Here is a 25,689-nt window from a genome sequence, read left to right as displayed (position 1 = left end):
CCTAGGTAATAAGAATGACATCCAATGTGTGATGCCCTATTTTTATGTTTTGATTTTCAGGCTCTGCTGGGATGAAAGAAATACTTTAAGATGCTTTTTGTAGCTTTTTATAGGTTCCATTTTTTATTTTGTGTTGTAGTTATATTGTAATATTTTATGTTTCTATATCTTTATTTTTTATGTATTTAAATGGCATTGGCTAAGTTCCATATGTTGTGAATTTAGAGGCTATCTCCATGTCCCACAGTCAGCAACACATTGATCCAGAGTGCTGTACTCTGGATTAGTTTTGCCAAAGTCTGCATGGCCAACCACCAAGCAGGCTCACGCTGGTGGGTGTCAACATTGCAAGGCTCCAAGCCAGCCTGGCAAATAGATGGTATCATCATGACCCAGTGCCAGAACCATTTTGGTGACTGTGGAACTCCACCCTTACCTTGCGCCATTGATCTAGCCTTAGCAGTGTCCAGTGGGTGCAAAAATGGTAGTGGTCACCACTTGGTGCTTGTTGTGATGATAGCCAGAGCAACAAAGTAATGTGAGAGGGGGGAGGAGGAAAGGACTCATAGCTCCTTCCTATCCTGCTCCCTTATCTGATTGTGTCAGTATTCAGATTATTTTCAGGCACTGAATAGTGACCACCACAATTTTTGTGCCTAGTACTCACCACTAAGGCTAGATAAGTGGGGGGCATGGTAAGTGTTATTCCTTTCCCCTGTCTGCTAGAGCCTGAAGAAAGCAGAATGGCAGTGTTAACAGTTTTAGGTGCTTTCAAATAGGAAGCAGCCCAACCGTTTATACTTAAACGGGTGAACTTAATATGGGTGAACTCTGGAGTTTCAGGAAGCATCCTACAACTTTTTTAAATGAAGAAGGTCATGTTAGGATGAAACTACCCCATGAGTTATGTGGACAGAGGTCTTGAGTGGAGTACCTTGTGGTCATTACCTTATCAAGCTTGCCAAATTAGGAAATGTGGCAAACACATTGGAAAATAGGAAAACAATACAAAAGGACCTCAGTAAACTAGAAAATGGGGCAGACATTAATAAAATGAAATGTAAGACAAATGTGATATTCTACATTTAAGGCCAGAAAACCTAAATGCGCATGTATAGAATAGGGGACACCCCACTAAGAACCACCACATAGGACTTTGGGATTGTTGCAGATCATAAACTGAACATTAGCTAGCAATGTGATCCTGCAGCAAAGAAGCTGCTTTTAAAACTTGCATTAATAGAATAATAGTTTCCTAATCAAACTAAGCAATAGTCCCACAATACTCTGCACTGGTCAGACTTCATCTGGAAATTGCATTCACTTTTGCACACTTCTTTAAAAAGGATACAGACAAATTTAAACAGGTTCAGAGAGGAGCACTTCCATAAGATATATAGAGAACAAAACATACGAGGAAAGATGGAAGCAGTTGGTGAAAAGAAGACTTTGGAGTGATATGATGTCCTTCATTAAATACCTCTAGGGCTATCATATGGAGGATGGGGCAGGACTGTTCTCTGGTGTCCCAGAAGGCAGGCTGAATCTAATATTTGAAGTTTCAGGAATATTGGGTTTTGACTAAATATTAAAAGGAATTGCTTGACAGTAAGAGCCAATAGACAACAATGCAACCAATAACCCAGGTAAGGGAAGGTGACTGGGGTCTACTTCTCTAGACAGCTATCTGATGAAGATGCTTGAGCTGGAGGTCCTGCATTGAGCAGAAGGTTGGGTTCAATGGCCCATGAAGCTTCTGCCAATGTTGTGATTCTATGATCAGGCCCAACAGTCTCAGACCCATTTTAACAGCAATCAGCTGAGCAATGGAGATCTGTTCTCCTAGCAACTGAGGCACAGATGAATTAAATTTCCAGTCCCCTCCTGCCAGCAAACACGGCTTTGACAATCAGAAACAGGACCCCTGGCTGTCACATTTCCTTATTGCATTGCAGATTGGATATAAGGGTTTGGGAACATTATTCCTTCATGCCGTGGTGGCCTGCACAACAGATCTCCATAAATAAATCCACTTCAATTTTTATCATGAATCTTACTTTTATGCACAAGCATGAGTATGCAAATACAATTCATTGCTTAACTGATCTGTTAGCTAAAATCTAACTATTCAGTGCCTTAATATTAAAATGGGTGCAACGTGCCATTTCAAGAGACTGCAGTGGTCAATTCATGTCCCATCTATATGCATATGATGCAGTTCAGTGCAGTTCAACTATTATATGAGTTTACACTGACGACATAATACAGTTTCAAACTTTATTATATGGCAGTGTTGATGGTGCCCCAGGAATCATGGAATTCAATGCCTTTATCTTTTTTGGAAGTAAGAAAATATGAATGGCATATATTCAGACATTATTAGCTTCATGTGCCAGCAGGACTGCTGACCAAAAGGTCAGCGGTTTGCATCCAGGGAGCGGGGTAAGCTCCCATCTTTCAGCTCCAGCTTCTCGTGCGGGGACATGAGAGAAACCTCCCACAGGATGGTAAAACATCCAGGCATCCCTTGGGCAATGTCCTTGCAGATAGCCAATTCTCTCACACCAATTCTCTCACATTTTCTCAAGTCACTCCTGACATGAAAAAAAAATTGGCAGTGGGTTGTCTTTAGAGGTATTGTAGTTTCACAAGAAACTATATGTGCAAGAAAACTTTCAGAAATTGATTCTTTTACTTCCTTATCTGCCAGTAGGAAAGAAGGAAAATCAGATAGTGCTTTCATTGATTAGTAATTATCCTCAATATCAACACAGGATGCTAGGATGTTTCAGAGGACTTCTGATGGAAAACGGGATGCTATAGGCTCTACTGTGTAAGCATGAACATTTGGCTGATCTGACAACATGTAACTCTGGGCAATAGGTGGAACTTTGTGGCAGCGGCACAAAGCCTTTGCCGAACAATCATAAAAATAATTATGTTCTTCTCTATGTCATATGATCCTGATGAAGCCCACAGCAAAATCAGTTTAAACCGTATAAACAATATGAAACAGTAGAAATAATTTATAGACTAAAAGCCTATTAAACAATTTAATATTAAACAATATTAAAATTTAAAATCAGTTAAAGCAGTTTTAAACAATTTAAAACCATGATGCATATGCAAATGTGGATTAAATGAATTATCCTTAAAAGACCTTAACAAAAGAACTGGGACTGACTCGCATTATCTCAGGTTCATCTACAGTGTAGAAGTAATGCAGTTCGACACCACTTTAACTGCCATGGCTCATTGTGCAATCCTGGGGACTCTAGTTTGGTGAGACACTTTTTGGCAGAGAAGGCTAAAGACCTTGTGAAACTACAACACCCATAATTCCATAGCATTGAGCCATGGCAGTTAAAGTGGTGTCATACTGCAGTAATCCTATAGTGTAGACACACTCAAACTCTCCATAAACACTACCTCTCGACAGCATAGCTGCTACATTTTGTACTAGCTGTGGCCTCTGAGTCCTCTCTATGGGTAGTTGCGCATAGAGGGCCTTGGAAGCTAGCACTCACTCGAAATTTCACATTAGTCTTTGAAAGAACTTTGCCCAACCAATTTTGTAATGCAAATGTATGCATTAAAATAACTCAAGATAAACATTCAAATCAAAATGTCTCTTGTTATTTCTACTCGACAACAGGGATGATCAGACAGTCACATAAACTGCCCAAGCAAGGCTCAACTGAATTTTGAATTAGATATGCAGAAATGCCCTCATTTTTTTATCCTGTGAATTGTAGAAACAAGGGTTGCGAGTTGAGTGCTGTTCTCTAAGCGGATTGCATGCTAATGCAGATTGCAAAGAAAAGCTAAGCTTGAGTTCATGGTCTCAAATCATAAGCAAACATTACATTTTAATTAATGATTTTACTGTGTTTGTTTTGTCTGTTTATACTTTACTCCCACATAGCTCCTTACTGCAGCTTAAACCATGTTGTGAAGAATGGTGGAATTATGAATAAAACCAGGAACACAGTTGGCAGTACAGTCCACTATTATTGTAAGCCTGGATACAGAATAATTGGCCGTAGCAATGCAACCTGTAGACGTCATCCAAATGGCATGTATCAATGGGATTCCCCTACTCCACTCTGCCAAGGTAAGAATCTTAAACTATTTTTTGAAAAAAATAATAATTTGTAGCTTTTTAAAGAAGCCAGGGAAATCCTAGCTCCAGAATCCAGTTTCCTAGCAACAGCCATGCAATCCTCATTCTCCAAATATACTCAAAGTGCATGCTATTGAAAATAACTACTTCTGTCTGCATTGTTGGGCATATGGAACACTAAATTAATTTCTTGTTATTGTTGTTGTTGTTGTAATTTTATAAACAGTAAATACTAAAAATGATGGGGGAAAGGGAGAGAGAAGAGGGATAGGAAGTAAAGTAAAGATATATTTATTTATTTATTTATTTATTTATTTATTTTACAACATTTGTATGCATATACCTCAGATATGAAGATGGACCAGGGGTGTATTAATATAGTGGACTGTATTTACAAAAAAAATACATTTCTGGGCTTTAATGTCTTTAAAATACAGATTCACGTATGGCCAAAACCGTAAGAATTTTAGACAAGTTCAGAAATATTCATGCAAACTGCATTCTCCAAACACACACAAAGCACATGCTTTTGAAAACTGAGCATCTGAAGTGCTATATTAAATTCAAAAATGTAAATGTAAAGGGGTCAAGGGAAGAAAGGGGAAAAGAAAAGAAAAATGACATAAAGAAAACAGAAACAAACAGGACATGAATATGGACTAGGGATGCTTTAATATAAGGCATCTACAAAAATCATTTCTTGGTTATAATGTCTTTAAAGTACATATCCATATGTCGCTAAAGCAGTAAAAATTTCAGACACTTCCAAAACAACTGAAAAAAAATATGATTTTCAAACGTATTTTTCATTGATATCCCATTTTTTCCCTCTACAATAAGACTCAAGACTGCTTACAACTTATTAAAACACAGATTAAAACTATAAAAAAATATTTATAAGTACACAGTTACTTAAAATAACAAAATTAAACATTTAACATTAATTAAAAGACTATAAATCAAGAAAACAGTACAGGTCACATTTTAAGAGTCACTTTCCAAAAGCTTTGCTCCGTAAGATTGTTTTAACTTGCCAGGAAGAATGATCTGTGGAGTCTGGGCGCTGCCACCAAGAAGGCCCTTTTCCTGAGCTCTTAAATAAATAAATGAAGTCAATGCACACAGGATTTAATCATCAGTCATATTGAGGATGTAACAATACAATTTTTAAAAGTCCACATGCATAGTTGTGATGCTCAGTTAATGTGGCAACTTGATGTGCAGCAGAAAAATTATGTTTTCACCACAAAGGTTCCTACTAAAAAGACATGTGAAATATTTAAATCAACTTGCTTTATGGCAATAATTGATTGGAATCCCAGTAGTGGTATATTAACCTTAAAATCTGTGTATGACGATATTTGGTTGCTGCAAACATTGGTATTTCCATCCTTTTCCTCCACTGACCAAGCTCCCTTCCTTGATCTACTGTGGAGTTTAAAGCATTTCCCCTCTCCAGGATTCTATGCCTGGAGGAGAGCAGGAGGGCTTTGAAATTATGGCATAATCTCTGGAGACCCAAATAGATGATGATGACAATTATGATGATGGTTTTATTTGTTATCCATCTCACATCACAGCTCAAGGTAGGCACAACATATCAGGATGAAACATTCAATAAAATACATGTATTAAAATTAATTTCTACACATATTAAAATACACAGAACAAAGATTAAAATACAGTACACACAGGACATGACTTTAAGGATCTCATCAGACAGAGGTCGATAAAATGGGGGACAGCGGGTGAATCCATGGGTCAGAGGGTGAATCTGTGGGGCAGCAGGGGAATCCATAGCACAGTGCATTGCTTTGTCCCCTTACCTTCATATGATGTATTTGGGCTGCTCCTAGCTTCCTCCTGCACTGTATCTGGCTTAGTGAATGAGAACATGGGTAGTCACCCAAGTTATCAGGGCTGCCAAGATGGAGCCAGGACGGAGCCCCACCAGGAGTAACCCTGCATCATGGGATGGGCTCTTTCCTTGCTGCATCTCAGGAGCATCTTAGGATGGGGGAAAAGCCCCATGTGATTATGCTATTAATTTCATAAGGTAAAATGGACTGTGTAGGCCTGCCGTAAGAGATAGGTCTTAAATTGTATCTTGAATTCTGTCAGCTGATTCAGCTGTCGGATCTCTTCTGGCAGATCATTCCACAGTCCTGGGGCAGCCAGTGAAAAGGTCCTCTGGGTGAAGGTCACCAGTCAGGATGTGGATGATTGAAGTAGCCACCCCCTGAGGACCTACATGATGTAATCACGTCACATCTTGTTAGGGGACATAGCTAGGTGTTTCTGCGATTCTTCTGCCCTGTTCTCTCTGGACACAGAAGGGTTGGGGCTTCACTGGGTATACAGCAGTTATGGGGAGTGGGAAATGACTCAGCATGGCACTTGCACTGACTATTTAATGCAGTTTCAAGCTAGCTTCAAAATGCAACAGCCAGACAAACTCCCACAAATACACATGAAAGAAAGTAAGGTTGCTTACCTGTAATCATGTTTCTTCTAGTGGTAACTGTGAAATTCACACCTGTAGTATTTCCCTGCGTCCACGCAGCTGACTCGGATCTTTCTTGAAAGCTTTTCCTAATTAGGGACTCCAGCCCCGCCCATCTACTCCTAATAAAGCCAGGCAGCGGGACTTGGAGCCTTAATTCCGTACCGCGAAAGACAGTCGGAGATAAAAGGCATGACAGAATGTGGGGAGGATGGGCGGGTTGTGTGAATTTCACAGTTATCACTAGAAGAAACATGATTACAGGTAAGCAACCTTACTTTCTTCTGCGTGGTACTGTGAAATCCACACCTGTGGTAGACTAGCGAGCAGTCCCACGGATGGTGGGTGTCATGCTAGTGCAGAAAGAAGTACTGCTCTCCCAAAAGCCGTCTCCTTCTTGGCAGCTAAATCCAATTTATAATGGGAGACAAAAGTATGCAGTGTTGACCATATGGCCACCCGACAGATATCATGCAGAGGCACACTGTGCAAAAAAACCATGGAGGCTGCCAATGCTCTAGTGGAATGAGCATGGATCTGAACAGGTAAGTCCAGTCCTGCCATTTCACAAGCTAGCCGGATAGCTGCAACTATCCAGACCGCCACCTCTGGGTAGAAACAGGAAGGCCCACAGTATCCCTACGGTACTTAACAAAAAGTCGTAGTGACTTCCGTAATGGAGCTGTGCGGTGGACATAAAAAGCAAGAGCCCTCCGCACATCAAGAAGGTGCAAAGACTGCTCCAGGGGAGTAGAAGGATTTGGAAATAAGGTTGGAAGGACAATGTCCTGAGACATATGAAACTATGATGCTGCCTTAGTTAGAGTAGTCAAACTGGAGTCCTTGAGTCAAACCAATAGTTGTTTTTAGGAGAGAACACCGAGTTGTTGCTGCTTTCGCGGACAAAAGGAATTAAGGCTCCAAGCCCTGCTGCCTGGCTTTATTAGGAGTAGATGGGCGGGGCTGGAGTCCCTAATTAGGAAAAGCTTTCAAGAAAGATCCGAGTCAGCTGCGTGGATGCAGGGAAATACCACAGGTGTGGATTTCACAGTACCACGCAGAAGAAATCTTTTAATGTGCATCGGTGTTCTATGGGTTGTGCAATTACCATTTGGACCTCAAACTTGTTTCAGGATTTCCTATGTAATCATCTGTACAATGAAACCACTTTCTTCAGCACTGGTTTGATACTGTATTAAATGAGCAGTGTGGAACCATATAATGTAGTGTAGAACCTGCCTTTAGCAGGCATTAGAAAAATCGATGAGAAAGGATTTGTTTCCCTTCTCTACAAAATTGTTAGACAAGATAAGAAGAATCCTTCATTTAAAAAGAGAAAGGTTTCCATTGAACTAATTAGAACCATGCTTGATTAATTCATTCCTTCATATTTATTTGTTTGTTTGTTTTTGCAAATTTTCCAAGGATCCTTTTTACCCCCAAAGGAAAAAAAATCCTTGTGTCCAAAGTACCAGTAAAACTGATTCCACTGAGATGAACTTGTAATTAAGCATCCAAATTGCACTATAAATAATGAATGAATGTAATTTGTTCATTTCCTTAATTTGGTAGGTGGTGATGTTCTTTCACTATGTGTGCTGTAAGTCTGATTTTTCAAAAGAACACCTCTTTAATACAGGTTAAGTAGGTTAGGTCAGATTATATTTTTCATTTCCCTTCTTGACAAGTGGCAACACAGATGATAATATTCTTGCTGCTGCATGAAGAACTTGGTTTCCTTCCAAGGAAAAATAATTTATTGTTATTACTGTTACTTTTAGTTGCTGAAACAGCAAAAAGTGCACAAGCAGCAATGCATTAAAATAATTATATCTGAAGAGTAGCAATGTCTGTCAGTAAAATACCTGAAACATTTCCTTCGTAATATCTCTTATAAAGCTTCTGTGTCGATGGGCATGTTTTTGATTTTCATTATTTTGAGTTGACTGTTTCCTCGTTTTAATTGAAGATAACTGCTATTTTAAAAGAAAAATAATTATCATATCCATAGATGAGAAAGAGAGAGATAGAGAGAGGTAGATACATGAAATGGAAAATAATGTTTCTGAAAGCTGCAAAATGTTATGATGTCTGTCTAAGGCCCCATCTGACCTGCCGTATAATTCAATTTCAGAATGGAGTTTAAATGCACTGAACCGTGTTATATGGCAGTGTAGATACAGCCTTATGCAGCAGAAAATGGAATTTTTTTTTCCTTCTTCGGCCCATTCATAAAGCCCTGAGATAAATTAGTTTATAGGGATGTGCAATCTTTTCATTCGTTGTTTCAAATTTGTTAAATTCGTACTTACAACACACCAAAAATTTAAGAATCAAAACTTTCACAATACTTTTTTGTTTAAATTTTGTAAATCTTGAAAGCCTCCCAAAGTCATTCATTTTCAGTACAAGGAAGCAAAGGAAAGCCAAAAAGGCTGCCTTTCCTCTTTAAATTAAGAGGGAAGCAGCAGGCAGAAAGTAGAGTTCACTGAGGGAGGGGGGAAGCACAGAATTCTGGGAAATGTAGTTTAGGAAGTTGATGAACCCTATGCTAGAGAGTTCAAAAGGCCCTGCCCTAAACTACATTTCCCAGAATTCTGCTCAGCATCAGAAAGCCCCAGTCAGGATAATAGCGAGATTTGTTCTTCCATAGCCACAGCCAGCCAGAGTTCTAATAAATTGTTGAATCTGCAAAGAGGAGGACTGACTGATATACTGGTTTCTAACAATTTTCCAGGTTCAATTAAAGGTGCAGGTTATTACCTACAAAGCCCTATATGCTTTGGCTCCATCTTCGAGACTGCATCTCTTTCTAAGAACTCAAGATTAGAACTCAAGGGTTTGAGATCGGCAAAAGACAAGTTAGCCCCCACCATTGAGTCCTTCTGGTCCAGCCGAAAAACATGGATTTTTAAGCAGGCTTTTGGCCTCAAGTAGGATGAAATGGGCCCATTTGAGGTTGACATTCTGGCACTACATATGGTCTCTGTTTTTAAATTTGTGTTGCTTTATTTTATTTTTTGTATTGATATTGGTTGTTTTTATAATTTTTATGTGATATTGTTTTATACTCATGTATCATTTTATGTTATATTCTGTACTGGGAGTACCTTGTAAGCCACCCTGAGTCCCTTTTTGGAGATGGTGGCAGGATAATAATAATAATAATTTTTATTATTATTGTAGGTAAATCTCTGTCCTGGGCTGGGAAGAAATCCCTAAATGGAAGTTCTATTTATTAATATGAGGGACATTCAATAAAACACCTGTTGTGGCTTTTTTTTAAAAAAAAAATGTTTTCATCAAAACTTCTAGAAATTCCCTCAAATTAGTAGTTTTATTAATATATTGGAATGTTGGGGAAATGATTGCTCTTGTAGTTTTATAATTTTTAATTCTGTTTATAAAGAATTGAAAATTCCACAAAACTCTGTAGAGAAGTGAAATGTTCTGAAACTTGATAGACTAACAGTGGTAAATGTTTTCTATCATTGTAACAACTTTCACCCGAATAGCTGTAGAAATGAGGGAGAAATGAGCCCCTGGAGTTTCCCACTTGTGTAATTACTATAACAAAAGTGTAATGTTCTAAAAAGTTCTAAAAATAACTTTAGAAATGAAACGCTGGTGCCCCCTAATTTTAAAATGTTTTTTGAAACTTTTTTTTATCAAGCACACAGTCTTATTAGTCAAGTATACAAATGGTAACATACTTCTAAAACTAGCTTTAGTGACAATATTGCCTTTGAAGTATTTATATCATATGATTGTTTTTATTATTATTGCAATTTGCAATATGTAATAAAGTCAAATCACTTCTCAGCAATGATGTGATAAATATAGTGTGATGTGTATAGCTTTTTCCTCCTGTGAAGTAGCAAATATGATACCATTAACTATTACTTCCTGGGGCAATAGCTTTTCTGTTTCTCTTCTCATTTCAGCTGTGTCCTGTGGTATGCCAGTATCTCCTGGAAATGGTTCAGTTTGGGGTAATGAGTTTGTTTTGGGCAGCAAAGTGATATATGAGTGTAATGAGGGCTTCAAGCTAGAATCTAGTCAACAAACAACAGCAGTATGTCAAGAAGATGGATTGTGGAGCAATAAAGGAAAGCCACCTGTCTGTAAACGTAAGTTGAGCTTTTTTTTTTTTTTTACAAAAAAACCCCCCCAACAATAGATACTTTTGTTTAGTCTGGTTTATTTAGAATGGTGCAGCTATGAAAGTAGAAGCAGGAATCAAGTCAGAGGTTTCATTCAACCCAGAATCCTGGGAGTGTAATATGGTAAATCTGTTTACTCTAAAGTGCTGATATCACTAAAGAGGTTGCTACTCAATAACTCTAGGATATGAAACTCCAATGTCAGCTCTCAGTAACTTCAGAAAAGAAAAATGTTGACTATCCCTTTCCAAGCCAGTGTTATTGCTCAATAATTTATTTCTTTGGATCAGGTATCTGAATTTTTGCAGAGTTTCCTGGTGCAGAGGCTGGATGGCCACCTCTCAGAAGTACTATATTTGTGTATTCTTGCATGGCCTTGAGATCCTTTCCAACTCTATTATTTTATGTTTCTCCTTTGTCCATCTTATGAAAACAGTTCCAAACAACATTGCAGCTTGCTTCCTCACTTTCCTTAAGCCTCCAAAGTTCACTGTCGCTTTGTATTGGTAATCAATTAAACAACCAACCACTTTATATCCAACCTTTCGCTCAAGATTAGAACTCAAGGCACTATTTTTTTTAAAAAAACCCAATGAACAGTTCCTTCAGACTGTTTGTTAAATCTCTGAATAGTTTACCCTGACTTGGGCATCTTCCATTCCTGTGCGCTATATTTATTGGATATGCGGAAGAAGAAGAGGTGGCCCAGGGATCACAAAAGAGTTCTTTCAGCCCCTGGTCTGCCCTCATCCACAGATGGTCTGGGTAACCAAAAAGGCAGCCCCCTGGGCTGAAAATCCTGCTGCTCAGTGACAGGTCACTGAATGGAAAAACAATGGCCATCCAAGATCTAATCTTAGATTAGCATGCCGACCTATCTTGCATTATTGAAACCTGATTGGATGAAGGAGGGGGGTGAATCTCTTCCAACACTGTCCACCAGATTTCTGTGTGCAGCAGCAGGCAAGACCCAGGCTCAGGGAGGAAGAGTTGCAGTGGTATAGCAAGATTCCATCCACCTGGTCGGGTGTTCCTGTCCCACAGTCGATCACATTTGAAAGTGTCTGTCTATGGGTGAGTGGCCAGGATAGAACAGGGATTCTATTGGTGTACCGTCCACCCCACTGCACAACAGTCTCCCTGCCTGAACTATCTGGGGTGGTTTCAGGCCTGGTGTTGAAGTTCCAACTGCTTGTAGTGCTGGGGGACTTCAACAACCATGCTGAGACCTCCCTGTTGAAAGTGGCTCAGGGCTGCCATGACAACCATGAGTCTGTCCCAAATGTTTTCTGGCCCCACTTATAGCGCTGGACACACTCTAGACCCAGTCTTCTGTTCAGAGTGGGATGATGGTGATAGTATTGTGGAGGACCTGCCCATAGTTCCTTTGTCATGGACTGATCACTACCTGATCAGTAGACTTACCAGGGCTCTAAACCTCTGCAGGAGTGGTGTACCGATTAGGAAGGTCCACTCCAGGAGGCTTATGGATCCAGATGGATTTCTGATGGCTCCTGGGGATTTTCCTGCCTCTTCAGTAGGTGATCCTGTCAAAGCTCTTACAGATCTCTGGAATATGGAGGTAGCCAGGGCAGTTGTCACAATCACTCCCAATTATCCCCTTTCACAAAACAGAGCCCAAACAGCGCACTGGTACTTGAGGGAGCTGGCAATGATGAAGCAAGTGAACTGGAGACTAGAGCAGTGTTGACATCGATCTTGCAGTGAATCTGACCAAGCACAGTCTAGAGCTCACTTAAAAGCCTACTCCATGGCAATAAAGGCAGCAAAAAAAAGCATTTATTGCTGCCAACATTGCATCTGCAAAGAGAAATGTTTTGAGTGGTCAGAGGACTTTTAAATCCTGCCCAACCAGGGCTCCCTTCAAATCAGCAGCTCATTGTGAGGAATTTGCTAGGTTCTTCGAAAATAAAGTCAATCAGATCCGTTCTGACTTTGACACCAGTGTTAATGCAGTCTCTGTGGATGTAACTGAGGCATCTGTTTGTTATGGTTCTATGGATTCTTTTCAACTTACTCAGTCTGAGGACATGGACAAGGAATGAGAACAGCCCTTGCTCTTGCCCATTCTGGCTAATTAAATGGGGGTGAGATTGGCAGAATGGGTGAAGGTGTTAGTGAATGCCTTCCTGACCCTAGGCATAATGCCAATTGGATTCAGGGAGGCAGTAATAAAACTATTATTAAAGAAACTGGCACTGGATTATAATTATCGGCCAGTATCAAATCTCCCCTTTCTGGGCAAGGTTCTAGAGAAGGTGGTGGCCTTACAACTCCAATGTTTCTTCGATGAAAATCAATTATCTGGATCCATCTCAATCTGGTTTCAGACCTGGCTATGGGACAGAGACAGCATTGATTATCTTGGTGGATAACCTATGAAGAGAACTTGACCAGTGGTGGGGTCCCTGCTAGTTCTCCTGGACCTCTCTTTGGCTTTCAATACCATCGACCATGGTATCCTTTTGCTTCTCTGGAATGGGATTGGGAGACACTGTTTTTCAGTCCTTATGGAGGGACAGACACAGATGGTGGCGCTGGGGAACTCCTGTTTGACTCCCTGGCCAGTGGCTTGTGGGATCCCTCAGGGTTCAATTCTGTACCCCATGCTGTTTAACATTTACCGGTACATTAAACCTCTGGGAGAGATCATCCAGAGTTTTGGAGTTTGGTGTCAAATTTACGCTGATGACACCCAACTCTATTAGTACTTTTCACAGAAAGCCAAGGATGTCATTCTGCCCCTTAACCAATGTCTGTCATCCGTGATGGACTGGATGAAGGCTAATACATTAAAAGTAAATCCAGACAAAGCAGACGTACTCCTGGTAAGTTGCAATGCAATCAGTCCCACCCCCATCTCAAACATGGTTGGTGGGAATGAGTGAAGGGACCTTCTCCATGATTGCTTCTTGCCCCTGGAACTCCCTCTCTAAAGAAATAAAAATGGCTCCCTCTCTCCTCACATTTAAAAAGCTCTTAAAGATGTATTTTTGCACCATGGCTTAGGGAGAGGAGGAGGGTTAATAAATCTCCAAGCAGATCCTTACCTAGATACTGGAAACTCAGCCTGTTGGAAACTGTAAACCATTTCATATTTTAATGCCTTTTTAGCAGAACTTATGAGTTTTTATCATGTGGTTAAATGTGTTTGATATGCTATATTATGTTTATCTATGTTTTAATTTGTTACTCTTTGGTCAGTCTTATATAGTTTTAGGTTGTCATAATGTATTTTATTTATTTAATACTTTCTTGTTTTGGCATTGAATATTTGCCAGTTTGTTACATTGCTGGAAACCTTCCTGAGTCCTCTCGGGGATCATGTGATTTTAATGTTTTTTATTAGGTAGTTTTAATTTTTATGTCTCCATGTCTCAATGTTGTTTTATCTTATGGTTAATTGTCTTATTGATTTTAATGCATAGTTATATGTATTGTTTAGATTTATGATTTGGTTTTTATGTATGTGAGGCTTTGAATTTTGCCATTATTTCTTGTAAACCGCTTTGAGCCCCCCCCCCCCCCCCCGTGAGAAAAGTGATATATAAATACAGTAAATAAATAATAAATAAATAATAGAGTGGGTTATTAATCTATATATATAAATCTGTTAGGTTGGTTCAACCGGACAGCAAAACTCTAAAAAACCCCAACGAAACTGCACCAAAATTGCCATGCCCATAACACAACCCACAAGGTACAAACATATCTACTCAAAATGAAAAACAACACAACAACACACTCACAAAACGGCAAAACAACAAAACTAAAAAAAACAACGAAACTTAACCAAAATTCCCATGCCCATAACACAACCCACAAGGTACAAACATATCTACTCACAATGAAAAACAACACAACAACACACTCACAAAACGGCAAAACAGCTAAACTCAAAAAAACCCAACAAAACTTAACCAAAATTCCCATGCCCATAACACAACCCACAAGGTACAAACATATCTACTCAAAATGAAAAACAACACAACAACACACTCACAAAACGGCAAAACAACAAAACTCAAAAAAACCCCAACGAAACTTAACCAAAATTCCCATGCCCATAACACAACCCACAAGGTACAAACATATCTACTAAAAATGAAAAACAACACAACAACACACTCACAAAACAGCAAAACAACTGAGCATGCGCATTGGCGCCCAGCTGCAAGTTTCCTGGCGCGTGCACACAGCCTTCCGCCCCGCCGCACCGCTTTCTGCACACACACACCCCCTGCCGCACGCACACACACAACCCCACGCTCCATCACTCCCCCCGCCTCAGCACACACACACACAACCCCATGCTCCATCACTCCCCCCGCCACACACACACGCAACCCCACGCTCCATCACTCCTCCCGCTGCCGCACACACGCAACCCCACTCCCCCTGCCGCTGCACACACACACACAACCCCACGCTCCATCACTCCCCCCGCCGCCACACACACGCAACCCCACTCCCCCCACTGCCGCACACACACATGCAACCCCACGCTCCATTACTCCCCCTGCCGCCGCACACACACACACAACCCCACTCCCCCTGCTGCCGCACACACACACGCAACCCCACTCCCCCCACCGCTGCACACACACACACAACCCCATGCTCCATCACTCCCCCCGCCGCCGCACACATGCACCCCACGCTCCATCACTCCCCCGCCGCCGCACACACACACGCAACCCCATGCTCCATCACTCCCCCCGCCGCCGCACACACACACGCAACCCCACTCCCCCCGTGTTGAAATAAAAGGAAATAAAAAGTTAAAGAAGGAAGCAAACAGGGAGGGAAGAAAGGGGGAGGGAATGAAGGAAAGAGAGAAGGATGAAACCAAGTAGTGAAAGAAGAAAAGAAAGAAAGAGGTAGAGAAGGAAGAAAGGAGAGAAAGGGGGAAGGAATAGGTAGGTACCTCTCTTTCATAATAGTCCAGATATCTACCTCAACTTTGATAAGTTTTACTATAGGCCACAGCAACGCGTGGCAGGGCACAGCTAGTTATTATTATTATTAATAATAATATAATAATAATAATATTGTAAAAGATACCTACCTTTCTAAGCTTTTTTTATGCATACATCATAGCTACCTTTTTGAACATGGCCCTACAGAGAAGGTCACAAGCTCCTCTGTGGGGCTGATGCTGTGGTGCTTTGAGTGGGATCTGTGATGCTTTGAGTGGGAGAAAAATGTTATGTTCTGAAGAAAGTAGTCTTTTGTAAATATTATTTATTGGAATCATTCAAAACGTATTGGCACTAGACCATTTGATGTAGTTCCTGAAGCTTGTATCAGAAGGGGGTCAACATTTATGTAAGAGGCTGGTGTAGATGAGTTCTTACTATCAGCTTGCTTTCATTTTCACTTGAAATTGAAATTACTCAAATAATAGATTGCCAAAAGAAGAATACAAAGTGGGTATATTGTTGGCTTGAATGTGCATTCAGATTTTTTTTAAAAATAGTCAGTGATATGAACAAGACAGTAACAAGTTATAATTAAAACTCTTCAGGATTGATCCAGAGTAACCCACTCCAGATCAGCTCTGGTGTATGTTGCATATGTAGATGTGTTCTAAGTTGCATATCTACAAGTGGTTATTGGATAAAGATGGTAGTCCTATGAAAGTACATTTAAGGTCAGGGTGAACCATCTGTTTTGAAAGCCTGTGCAAGCAATGGTGCAGGTAAATAATATCACATGAAAGATCTGACACATATTCATACTCAGAGTAATTATATTTCCTGTGCTATATTTGGAATCAGGGAACTATTAATACATCCATCAAGAAAAAAAATCAGCATAGAAAGACAGTTCACTCACCTCCCCGCACAATTTTGAGATAAATATGACATCATCGTTGAGTCAAATGCTGTGTGTAAAAATAAGAAGTGTCACTAGTGTCTGTGAAATCCAAGAGGGAGACTGGTGGGTTCCTGAATAACTTGTTCTAAATAAAGCATCTGTTAAGTATGTTGTGTTTTAAGTCTAGCAGGTTTGAGAAATCCAAAGAATTTACTGCAATATTAAAATGTAGAAACAGCTTTTCAGTCACATGAATAGTTTTGTGTACTTCTTTATTATGTCCTTGGCATTGAATTTCCCAGTATTTATTTTTATGCAGACAGAAACAGACAAAATCATAGTGGTGTCTTTGGACTAATCATTACTTCATAGCTTAGCACATCTCACAGGAGCCCCATCTACACTGCCATCCATGTAAGGCTGTTCAAACCTGCATTGTTTATTATTATTTATTTAAAACATTTATATTCTGCCCTTCTCACCCCAAAGGGGATTCAGGGTGGAGTACAACATATAAACGGCAAACATTCAATGCCGGGGCATGAATTCATTATATATATACATAAACATTAAAAACATTTGACTCAGCATTAAAATGCAATGTTTAAAACTGTCTTGATCATCTGCATCTAATCTAATTGGCATGGGAAGGTTTTCTCTTGCTGCTTTATTGCATTATATATATAATGTAGTTCAGTTGAGATCAGTTAAACTGCATTATATAAGTCTACACTGACCATATAGTGACATGGGATCAGAGTTATATGAGAATTTTTAAAAGGTAAAGAAATGTACTGAACTGCTTTAAACAAAGATGACATCAAAAACGTAATTTAAATCTTATTCAGTTGCCACAGTAATATGTTTCCCAGTGGAAAATCCCATCCTCTTTCATATAGCTATATAGTGACGGGGATAGTCAATGCTTTCTTACAACAAGCAGCATTCCAAGTTGACTAAAAGAGGCAGTAGCAAAGCCCTTGTTGGAAAAAAAATCCATCTCTGAACTACTTTAGAATGGGTAATTATTGGCCAGGTTTTGGCCAATTTTAGCCCCATGTGATGAGCTTCCTACACACTGTCCAGTTCAATGTTTCCTATTAAACAGTGTGGAATTTGCTAGACCTCTATTGGAGATGTGTATACATTTGGTAGACCTTCCGTTAGCTTTTTAGGTTTATTTTCTTGCATATTTCATACTGTAAAGAAAAGGAAGGGGTTTTAGTTTGCTTTCAGTAGCTGTTCCATCCTCTTGTCACATCTGGCATGGACTTAGCACTAGGAGGAGTGGTTTGGTTTATTTGATGATTGGCTGAGCACCCTGTCATGTTACCTTCTGATAAGAGAAGAAGATGCCCAACATTTTTAAAAGCAGGTGGCATGATGTGTGTGTATGGGGGGGGGGGTGGTAGTGAAAGGATTTTTTCCCATCTCAGATGTACATTTATTTTTTAACTGACAGCAATACTTGCCTAAGAAAGCCTTTTGGGACCTTGCTTGGAGCCAAAGTGATGTTGTCCTTTTTGCTTTGGAAACACTGTTATTGCTTAAAGTATTCAGTTTGTTAGCAGCCAATTCTTTTGTGATTTAGAAGTATTACTTAGTTAAATAATATATCTTGATTCGATTACATATCACTGTGTCATACATTTTGCTGTGTGGGAATAATATATCCTCATCCTTAAAACATCTGAATTGATCACATTAGGTGTCGTGACCCACAGAACACAGAATGTCTTAAACAGCAGTTGAAGTCCTCTGTTTCTGCATCACTCCTTCTTCTTCTCCTACTACTGGTAGTAGGTATGGTGTCAGAATGCTGACTCACAACACTAGGTTTCTTTTAAAGGAAATGTCACATAGATTGAAGCCTTGTTCTAGAAATGAAACTTTGGGAACAAGATCTGTGTTTCCCATTAAATAGAAGTTAACTGTTCCCTATGCAGTCCTCTGTGATAACCAATTTGGCTGCAATCTTCAGCACATCTTGTGCCAAGAGAACAGTACAATGCCAGTGGTGCTATTATGTATTACAATCAATTGTAACCATAGATATGCATGCACATTGACCATGTCGTTCTTCCTCTGAATTCATATTAAGTATTTGTAAGAATGCATTTGTCTCAACCATAATAGGTCCCCAAATTTGGTGTTGAAAGATGGGTCATCTGCTTGCACTGGAACACATATTTGAGAAATGTTTATTGCATGCTCAATTTCACAGAGAAAAGTCTACTGTCAATAAGATGATTCATCTTCTGTGAAGTAATGTTGGAAGGAAAGTGCTAATGCTGGAGTGTCCTTGCTTCACAGCTGTGACTTGCCCCAGCATAGAGAGTCTGCTCTCAGAACATGTCATCTGGAGACTGATTTCTGGGTCGGTGAATGAGTTTGGAGCACAAGTCATGCTGAGCTGCAGCCCTGGCTATTATTTGGAGGGTCAGAGACTCATGCTGTGTAAAACTAATGGAACATGGAGTGGTGCTGATGAGAGACCAAAGTGTAAGGGTAAGAAACATTTATTTACACAGTGCCCAGTGTTGTCCAAAGATGCAGCTCCTTTTTATTGCTACCACAAACTAAGTAGAGATTGGAACATTTTATAATAGCATTCCTTAAATATTTGAGTAGGATACATTAGGAAATGCATGGCCTTGTTTAACTAAGTGAGCTCTTCACAGGAACATGGTAAATTAATTAAATGTACTAAACATAAAACAGTTAACTTGTTAATTTGGTGTTCATCTATAGATAGATATTCAGAGATGTCAGACTATTTGCAAAGTATTGCTTTTATATGACCCTGTTTAAATCCCTGCATATAAATCGGTGCATATTTGATGCTCCTGGGCACACAGATTCCAATATTATTAATAGAAGGGAGTAATTTTGCATGCACAAAGGAATGTGTTGCTGCCTCCTTCATTGAAAGGAATGAGAGAACTCATTCTTCAGGATGTAAGAAGAATTCTAAGTGTGTGGATTCCAACTTATGCATCCATATGAGAAATCTGATTTTTAAGCCTGCCTTGATATATTTGGTGGCATATATTATATGCATAACATTTGTTAAGTGAATAATTTGTCCATTCTCAAGAGTCCTTATTCAAAGCAGATTACAGATTAAATGACTTGTGAGGTGTACTTCAATTATGTTCAAGTGTAATTAAACAAACAAGCTAATTAATCACAGATTAACTTAATACCTAGATAGCTGAAATGATTCAAACATGAACTGAATAATCCATTTGATGTTGGCAAATTAGATTTCCTTCAACATTTGAGATTGTTAAACTACTGTGTCTCTCAAATGCAATATAATAAAATACATTGTTCTTCATGTAATATTGGAGTCCTATGATTATATATGTTCTCAAAGCCAAAGGATTGTACAAGTCTCATGTACTTGTGGTTTAGCAAATTGGTCTTCAAAATGAATGAACATTTAAAAAGGATTGGGGGAAATTTGGTGAGATGAGAGACCAACCAAAAAAGAAAATTAAAAAGCTTAAAATTCTACCGAGGGATGCCTCCAGATTCTCACTGAAATTAATCTTTGGATGATGTTTTGTCACTTTTAAAAGTGATGAAAACAAACTATGGCTTTAAAGTGGTTTTGTTTTGTTTTTACTCTCTACACTTCTTTCTCACACAAAACAAACATATCAGCTTGTGGCCAACCAATTTGTAAACATTACAAATAACCATGGATGCAATTTTTATGTCTAGCATGTGGCACGTTTTGATCTTCTAGTTTAGTGGGTCACTTTCGTCCTGATGGAAATGAGCAGACCTGATTAAAAAACAATTCTTAGAAGGTGATAGGAACTCTCCCTGCTATCCTTCTGGTGGCTTCTAAGCATTTTTTATTCAGGCAGGCTTTTAAAGAAGCAGGTTTTAAAGATCAAGTCAGGGAATGCTGTTTGTTTGTTTTTTAGCTTTGAATAGTTTTTAATCAGTTTGAAGGATTTTAACTGTCCATTTTAATTATGCTAATATTCAATTCTATTTTAATGTTTGTATATTTTAATGTTTTATATTGTATTGCATTGGTTTTTTGTAAGGCACTTTGAGTCTCTTTTTTAGAGAGAGAAAGCAGGATATTATTATTATTATTATTAATAATAATAATAATAATAATAATAATAATAGACAAAATCATTAAAACTATTAAATGAGCTAGACATGGATTAGAACATTACTTGACAATTACTATCACCACCATGACTTTGGGTAGGGTTGTAATTCTTTCATGATTTTAATCTTGGAAGTAACAAGAATGTAAAAGTGCACAAATAGCACCTGTGTTGGAAACTGAATAAATTTTGTGGGATTACAGGTGGTGCAGAATTGAGCTCTGCTTTATTTAAGATAATTATGTAGAGTATTCTATGTGGTAAATGGCTGCTTAGAAATCTTCAGATGGATGAGAGGCTTAAAGGATTTTGTAGCAGGACAGACAGACAGAAATATCAGGAAAGCTTAAGACAGATGGATCTGCCATGAACCACTGTCTTTCTGTCTCTCATACAAAGGTTTTTGGGCCTCCACATTGAGAATGGAAATGCTCTCAAAGCTAAATGATAGGGAGACCATGCCATATTTGAAAAACGTTGTTTTGCCTTTTCAGTTATCTCCTGTGGGAGCCTCCCATCTCCACCAAATGGTAATAAGATTGGCACCTTGACAGTCTATGGAGCTACAGCAATCTTCACTTGTAACACTGGGTATACACTGGTTGGGTCTCACGTGCGAGAATGCTTAGCCAACGGACTTTGGAGTGGAACTGAAACACAGTGTCTTGGTAAATAAACATAAGACCTCTTACCAAAGGATAGATATATGTGAATGAGAGAATGAAAATGTCATGTATTAAGAATGCAATTTGAATGATGTAAATTGAGTTGTGTTGTTTCCAGTAGATAATGTTATTGACCGTTAGTTACCTCTTTAGCAATCTTCACAATATTAATTTTCATGGAATATAATTTGAGACAGTAAGGTTTTGGGTACATACAGATAAGGATTATACAGGTTTATGAGTTCTATTTAAAAGAAATGAATTCTTCATTGATTTTTCCAACCCATGAAAATTCCATTCTCAGAGTACTTCTGGTAAGGAGTTCATATTAAGTATTTAAATTTTAGTAAAACATTATTTTTTTGCTGACTTGATTTGATAATGCAGAAAATCACTCTTGGTCTCAAAATTGCTTGTTGGGATTGAGGAACAACAGAGGAATTTGCAGGTTTTCTTGTTTCCTATAAGACTCCAGAAGGAACAGTTTTCTTCATGTTTTGGTTTTTAGGCCTATTCCTGGGATTATTTGGGGCGCTGATTCAGAAAATTGTATTGGATAGACCACATCAGCTCTAGTTTCGTAGATATGGTTATTCTAATTTTCTAGAATATATGGTGACTGGTAGAAGAATGCATATACAGGCAGTCTCTGAGTTACAAATATTCAACTTCCAGTTGGATATTAAGTTAAGAATGAGGGTGAGGCAACAGGAAGTGAGAGAAATCTGTCCTTCAGAAAGGAAATTCACTCAAGGCAAAAAGTAATCTCCACTGAAGCTTTATCAGCAATTCTTGTTTTCACAACAAAACATTTTTTCAAGATCCATTTATCACAGAAACAGAAAATAAAGTGAAATATTCTGAACAGAAAGCAAAGCAAACACCACAGAGGTGTTAACCCTTCCCTATCCTATCCAAATCCAATATACCCGCATTTACTCAAGTCTAGTGTGCCATCAATTGTAATGTGCACCTCAATTTTGAGGTGCTCATTACCTGAAAAAATGGATTTCCATCCATTTTGTGCCCTTTCCCAGCTGGGTGCAAGCAGAAGCCATGCAAGTCCACTTGCAACCTCAGCTTGACAAGAAACAAAGGAGAATCTGTCTGGGAAGGAAAGGGGCTTTTTCCTTCTTATCTAGCTAGGAAAATAGCTAGCTAGAAAGCAGGGCTTCTCCTTCTTCTTTCAGCTGAAAGGAAAAGTCAGCCAGAAAGAGCAGGGAAGGACCAGCTAGGAAGCCGATGCTCTTCCATTGGGACAAGGTTTGCAGGTTCACTATTCTCAGCCTGACCAAGGGACATTACGTGCACAATTGTAATATGCCATCAAATGTAATGTGCACCTTCAACCTAGCTAAGCAATTTAATAAAAAAAGATGTCACACTTAAAAAATGTGCCTGTTCCGACTTACAAACAAATTCAACTTAATGGCATGTTCCAATATTTGACTACCTCCATGCCTTCATTTGAAAGTTATGAAAATTGTCTGTCCTCATACTTTTTATTTTCTCAGTGCTTAACTGTACAGCCACCATTACACTTTCTTCCTTGACTTCCTTCTTTGCTATTCATTGCTAGTAGTATAGTTTTGTCTGCATATCTCAAACTATTGCTGTTACTTCCTCCAATTGTCATACCTCATTCCATAGAATCTAATCCACTTCTACATATGTTAGGGTTAACATATAAGTTAAGAAAAAGAGTGATAAACTACATCCGTCTCTGAACCTCCTGCCTGATCTTACCCTATACCCATTTCCTTACATTCCCAATATTCCCCCAAATTCCATGATTGAGACTATTCCTCTCCTTTTTCTTCCCCTTCAAGCTTTGTGATCTAGACTAAAAGAAATAATAGTTTTATCTTGCAATATGTGGAGTTTTACCAGAGTATGAAAAGAAATCCCAATGAATGGCTGAGAGAAACTCTATTTCTGTTTGCAGAACTTTAAAAACAAAAATTGCAACATGTGTGAGACAGTGATTTATTTTTATCACATTATATAATGATCATGCTGGCCAAATCTTGAGGGTTTTTTTAAGTTCCTGAAAACATAGTTTATAAAAATAGACAGCCAACAGCTTCTTTAATATACTTAGGGCCCAATTTGGCTTGATTGGAAGATTATATATATTGGGTGTTTTATTGCCTTTGCTCCTAGAGTTTTTGAACCGTTAGGGTGTTTAACTTAACCAGGTTCAAAATGACAGGAAATAATTAAATCCAGTACATGATGTGATCTGTAAGCAAAATGAATCATATGGGCCATGCAGAAGCCTTTTAAAGTTTTCATTCAGATAGAAATAATAATGTTGTATTCCATGTCAGTACTTCTCAGACAGCATGAGATCTTCTATATTTTAATAGATCTGGCTTCATTACAGCTCTTGCATTTCAGTATTTCATTTCCATGTCTTCAGGAATGAATTCAATATAGGAGTCTTTGAGTTTAAACTGACCAAGCAATATCCTGTTCTATAGAGCTAATTATAAGGTTAATATCATTGTTAAAGACTTAAAATTCATTGCTGGCATGCCGTAGTGTCCTTGCAATCAAGACTATTCTGTCTTGCAATCTGTGTTTCCCCATGCACCATGTCTCTAAGAATCAGTTTAATAGCATCTCTCCTATGAATTAATTTCCAAGTTGGACAAAGCTCGTCTATACAGGTAGCACCATTTATTACAAACAACTTGGCACCCTAAGTCAAATGTCAAGTCTCTTCAAAAATTCTTAAGTACATATTGGTTGGAAGGAGAACTGCAGCTAAAAGATTAATGGACCAAACAGCAATGCTTTCAGTCTAACAGTTTTATCTCAAGGGGTACTGAAGGCAATGTTCTTTTTTAACTATTGTTTGTATTAATGGTTTTTTCTAAGTCAACTTAAGTGAATTTTTGTATTTTGTCTTTTTGTGTTGGTTCTCTTTTGTTCTTTTATCCTCCATTTCTAGCTGGACATTGTGGTTCGCCAGATCCAATTGTAAATGGTCACATTAGTGGAGATGGTTTCAGCTATCGTGACACTGTAGTGTATCAGTGTAATCCAGGTTTTCGACTTGTTGGGACGTCTGTTCGGATATGCTTGCAAGACCATAAGTGGTCTGGACAAACACCAGTTTGTGTCTGTAAGTAATACTTTTCTTGTGAAATAACTGTTGATTAAAACCAGTACCTTTTATAACCCTAAAATTGAGAACCAAAAAGCAAGAACTGGCATAATATGCTGTTGAGCTATTGCTACAGCATTTTGGTGTCAATCCATCTTTTTATGCCCTGAAATCTGAAAGAATATTGTGTTCTGCCTATTTCAATCAATATACTTACTAGGATCTACTTCAGTTTGAAAACTTCTTACAGACAGGTTTGTTACCTAGCATTTCAGAGATAATGTAATGTAGTTATCAACTTGAACTATAACTGGGAAGATACCAGACTAGGATGCGGAACAATGGCTCCAAACTACAGGAAAGGAGATTCCTCCTGAACATTAGAAATAACTTCCTGACTGTGAGAGCTGTTCAGCAGTGGAAATCTCTGTTGAAGGCTCCTTCTTTGGAGTATTTAAACGGAAGCTGGGTGGCCATCTGTTGGGGATGCTTTGAATATGATTTTCCTGCTTCTTGGAAGGGGGTTGAACTGGATGGCCCACAAGGTCTCTTCCAACTCAATGATTCTTTGATTCTGAATTTATATCTTCATACCTCTGCCTTTTAGTGCATATGAGTTATAACTTTAAAGAGAAATATAGATGTATAATGATAATAATGCTTACCTCCCTTATGTGTTCATTGTATAACTGCTGAGTATAATAGCTGCCCTGAATCCAACATTGGGAGATAGATGAGATGAAAGAAAGGAAGAGCACATATTAAACTTTTAAAAATTCAGTGTTTCTTACTTGAAATAATATTGTTCAAATCTTCATCAGAGCATCTTTGTGTGACTACGAGGATTCAATGGCAGTTGATGACTCTAGGGTCAGGGGAATGGCAAAGTATTTTTTTATTTATTTGTTTATTACACTTATATCCTGTCTTTCTCCTGGGATGGAATCCAACGCAGCACATCTGGAATTTACTCTAAAAAAACTATCCAGGGTTCTCATACTCTTTTTGTGATAGAGCCAGTCCATATGATACTTCTTGAAGCATGAACTAAAAGAAAGAGCAAGATCAGAGCCCCACTAACATCAGATTCACTGGCTACTATTAAATTATTTTGTTATTACTAAGGATTAAAACAAGTTGTTATTG

The 25,689-nt window shown here is 38.7% G+C and overlaps 1 protein-coding gene across 2 annotated transcripts in view; it reads left to right on the top strand.

Annotated features, from left to right (window-relative positions):
• CSMD1 (CUB and Sushi multiple domains 1) overlaps positions 1–25,689 on the top strand; it is a 1,217,927-nt gene that overhangs the window by 1,123,529 nt on the left and 68,709 nt on the right. For both annotated transcript variants that reach the window (XM_067468320.1, XM_060788521.2), the window contains exons 49-53: positions 3,926–4,114; positions 10,571–10,756; positions 18,944–19,138; positions 21,261–21,434; positions 24,388–24,561. In XM_067468320.1, the coding sequence (XP_067324421.1) occupies positions 3,926–4,114; positions 10,571–10,756; positions 18,944–19,138; positions 21,261–21,434; positions 24,388–24,561 (918 nt within the window). The remainder of the gene's footprint in view (positions 1–3,925; positions 4,115–10,570; positions 10,757–18,943; positions 19,139–21,260; positions 21,435–24,387; positions 24,562–25,689) is intronic.

This window comes from Anolis sagrei, chromosome 1 (assembly GCF_037176765.1).
Source record: "Anolis sagrei isolate rAnoSag1 chromosome 1, rAnoSag1.mat, whole genome shotgun sequence".
In the NCBI taxonomy this organism is placed as follows: domain Eukaryota; kingdom Metazoa; phylum Chordata; class Lepidosauria; order Squamata; family Dactyloidae; genus Anolis; species Anolis sagrei.
This window is presented reverse-complemented; position numbering and strand designations above follow the sequence as displayed.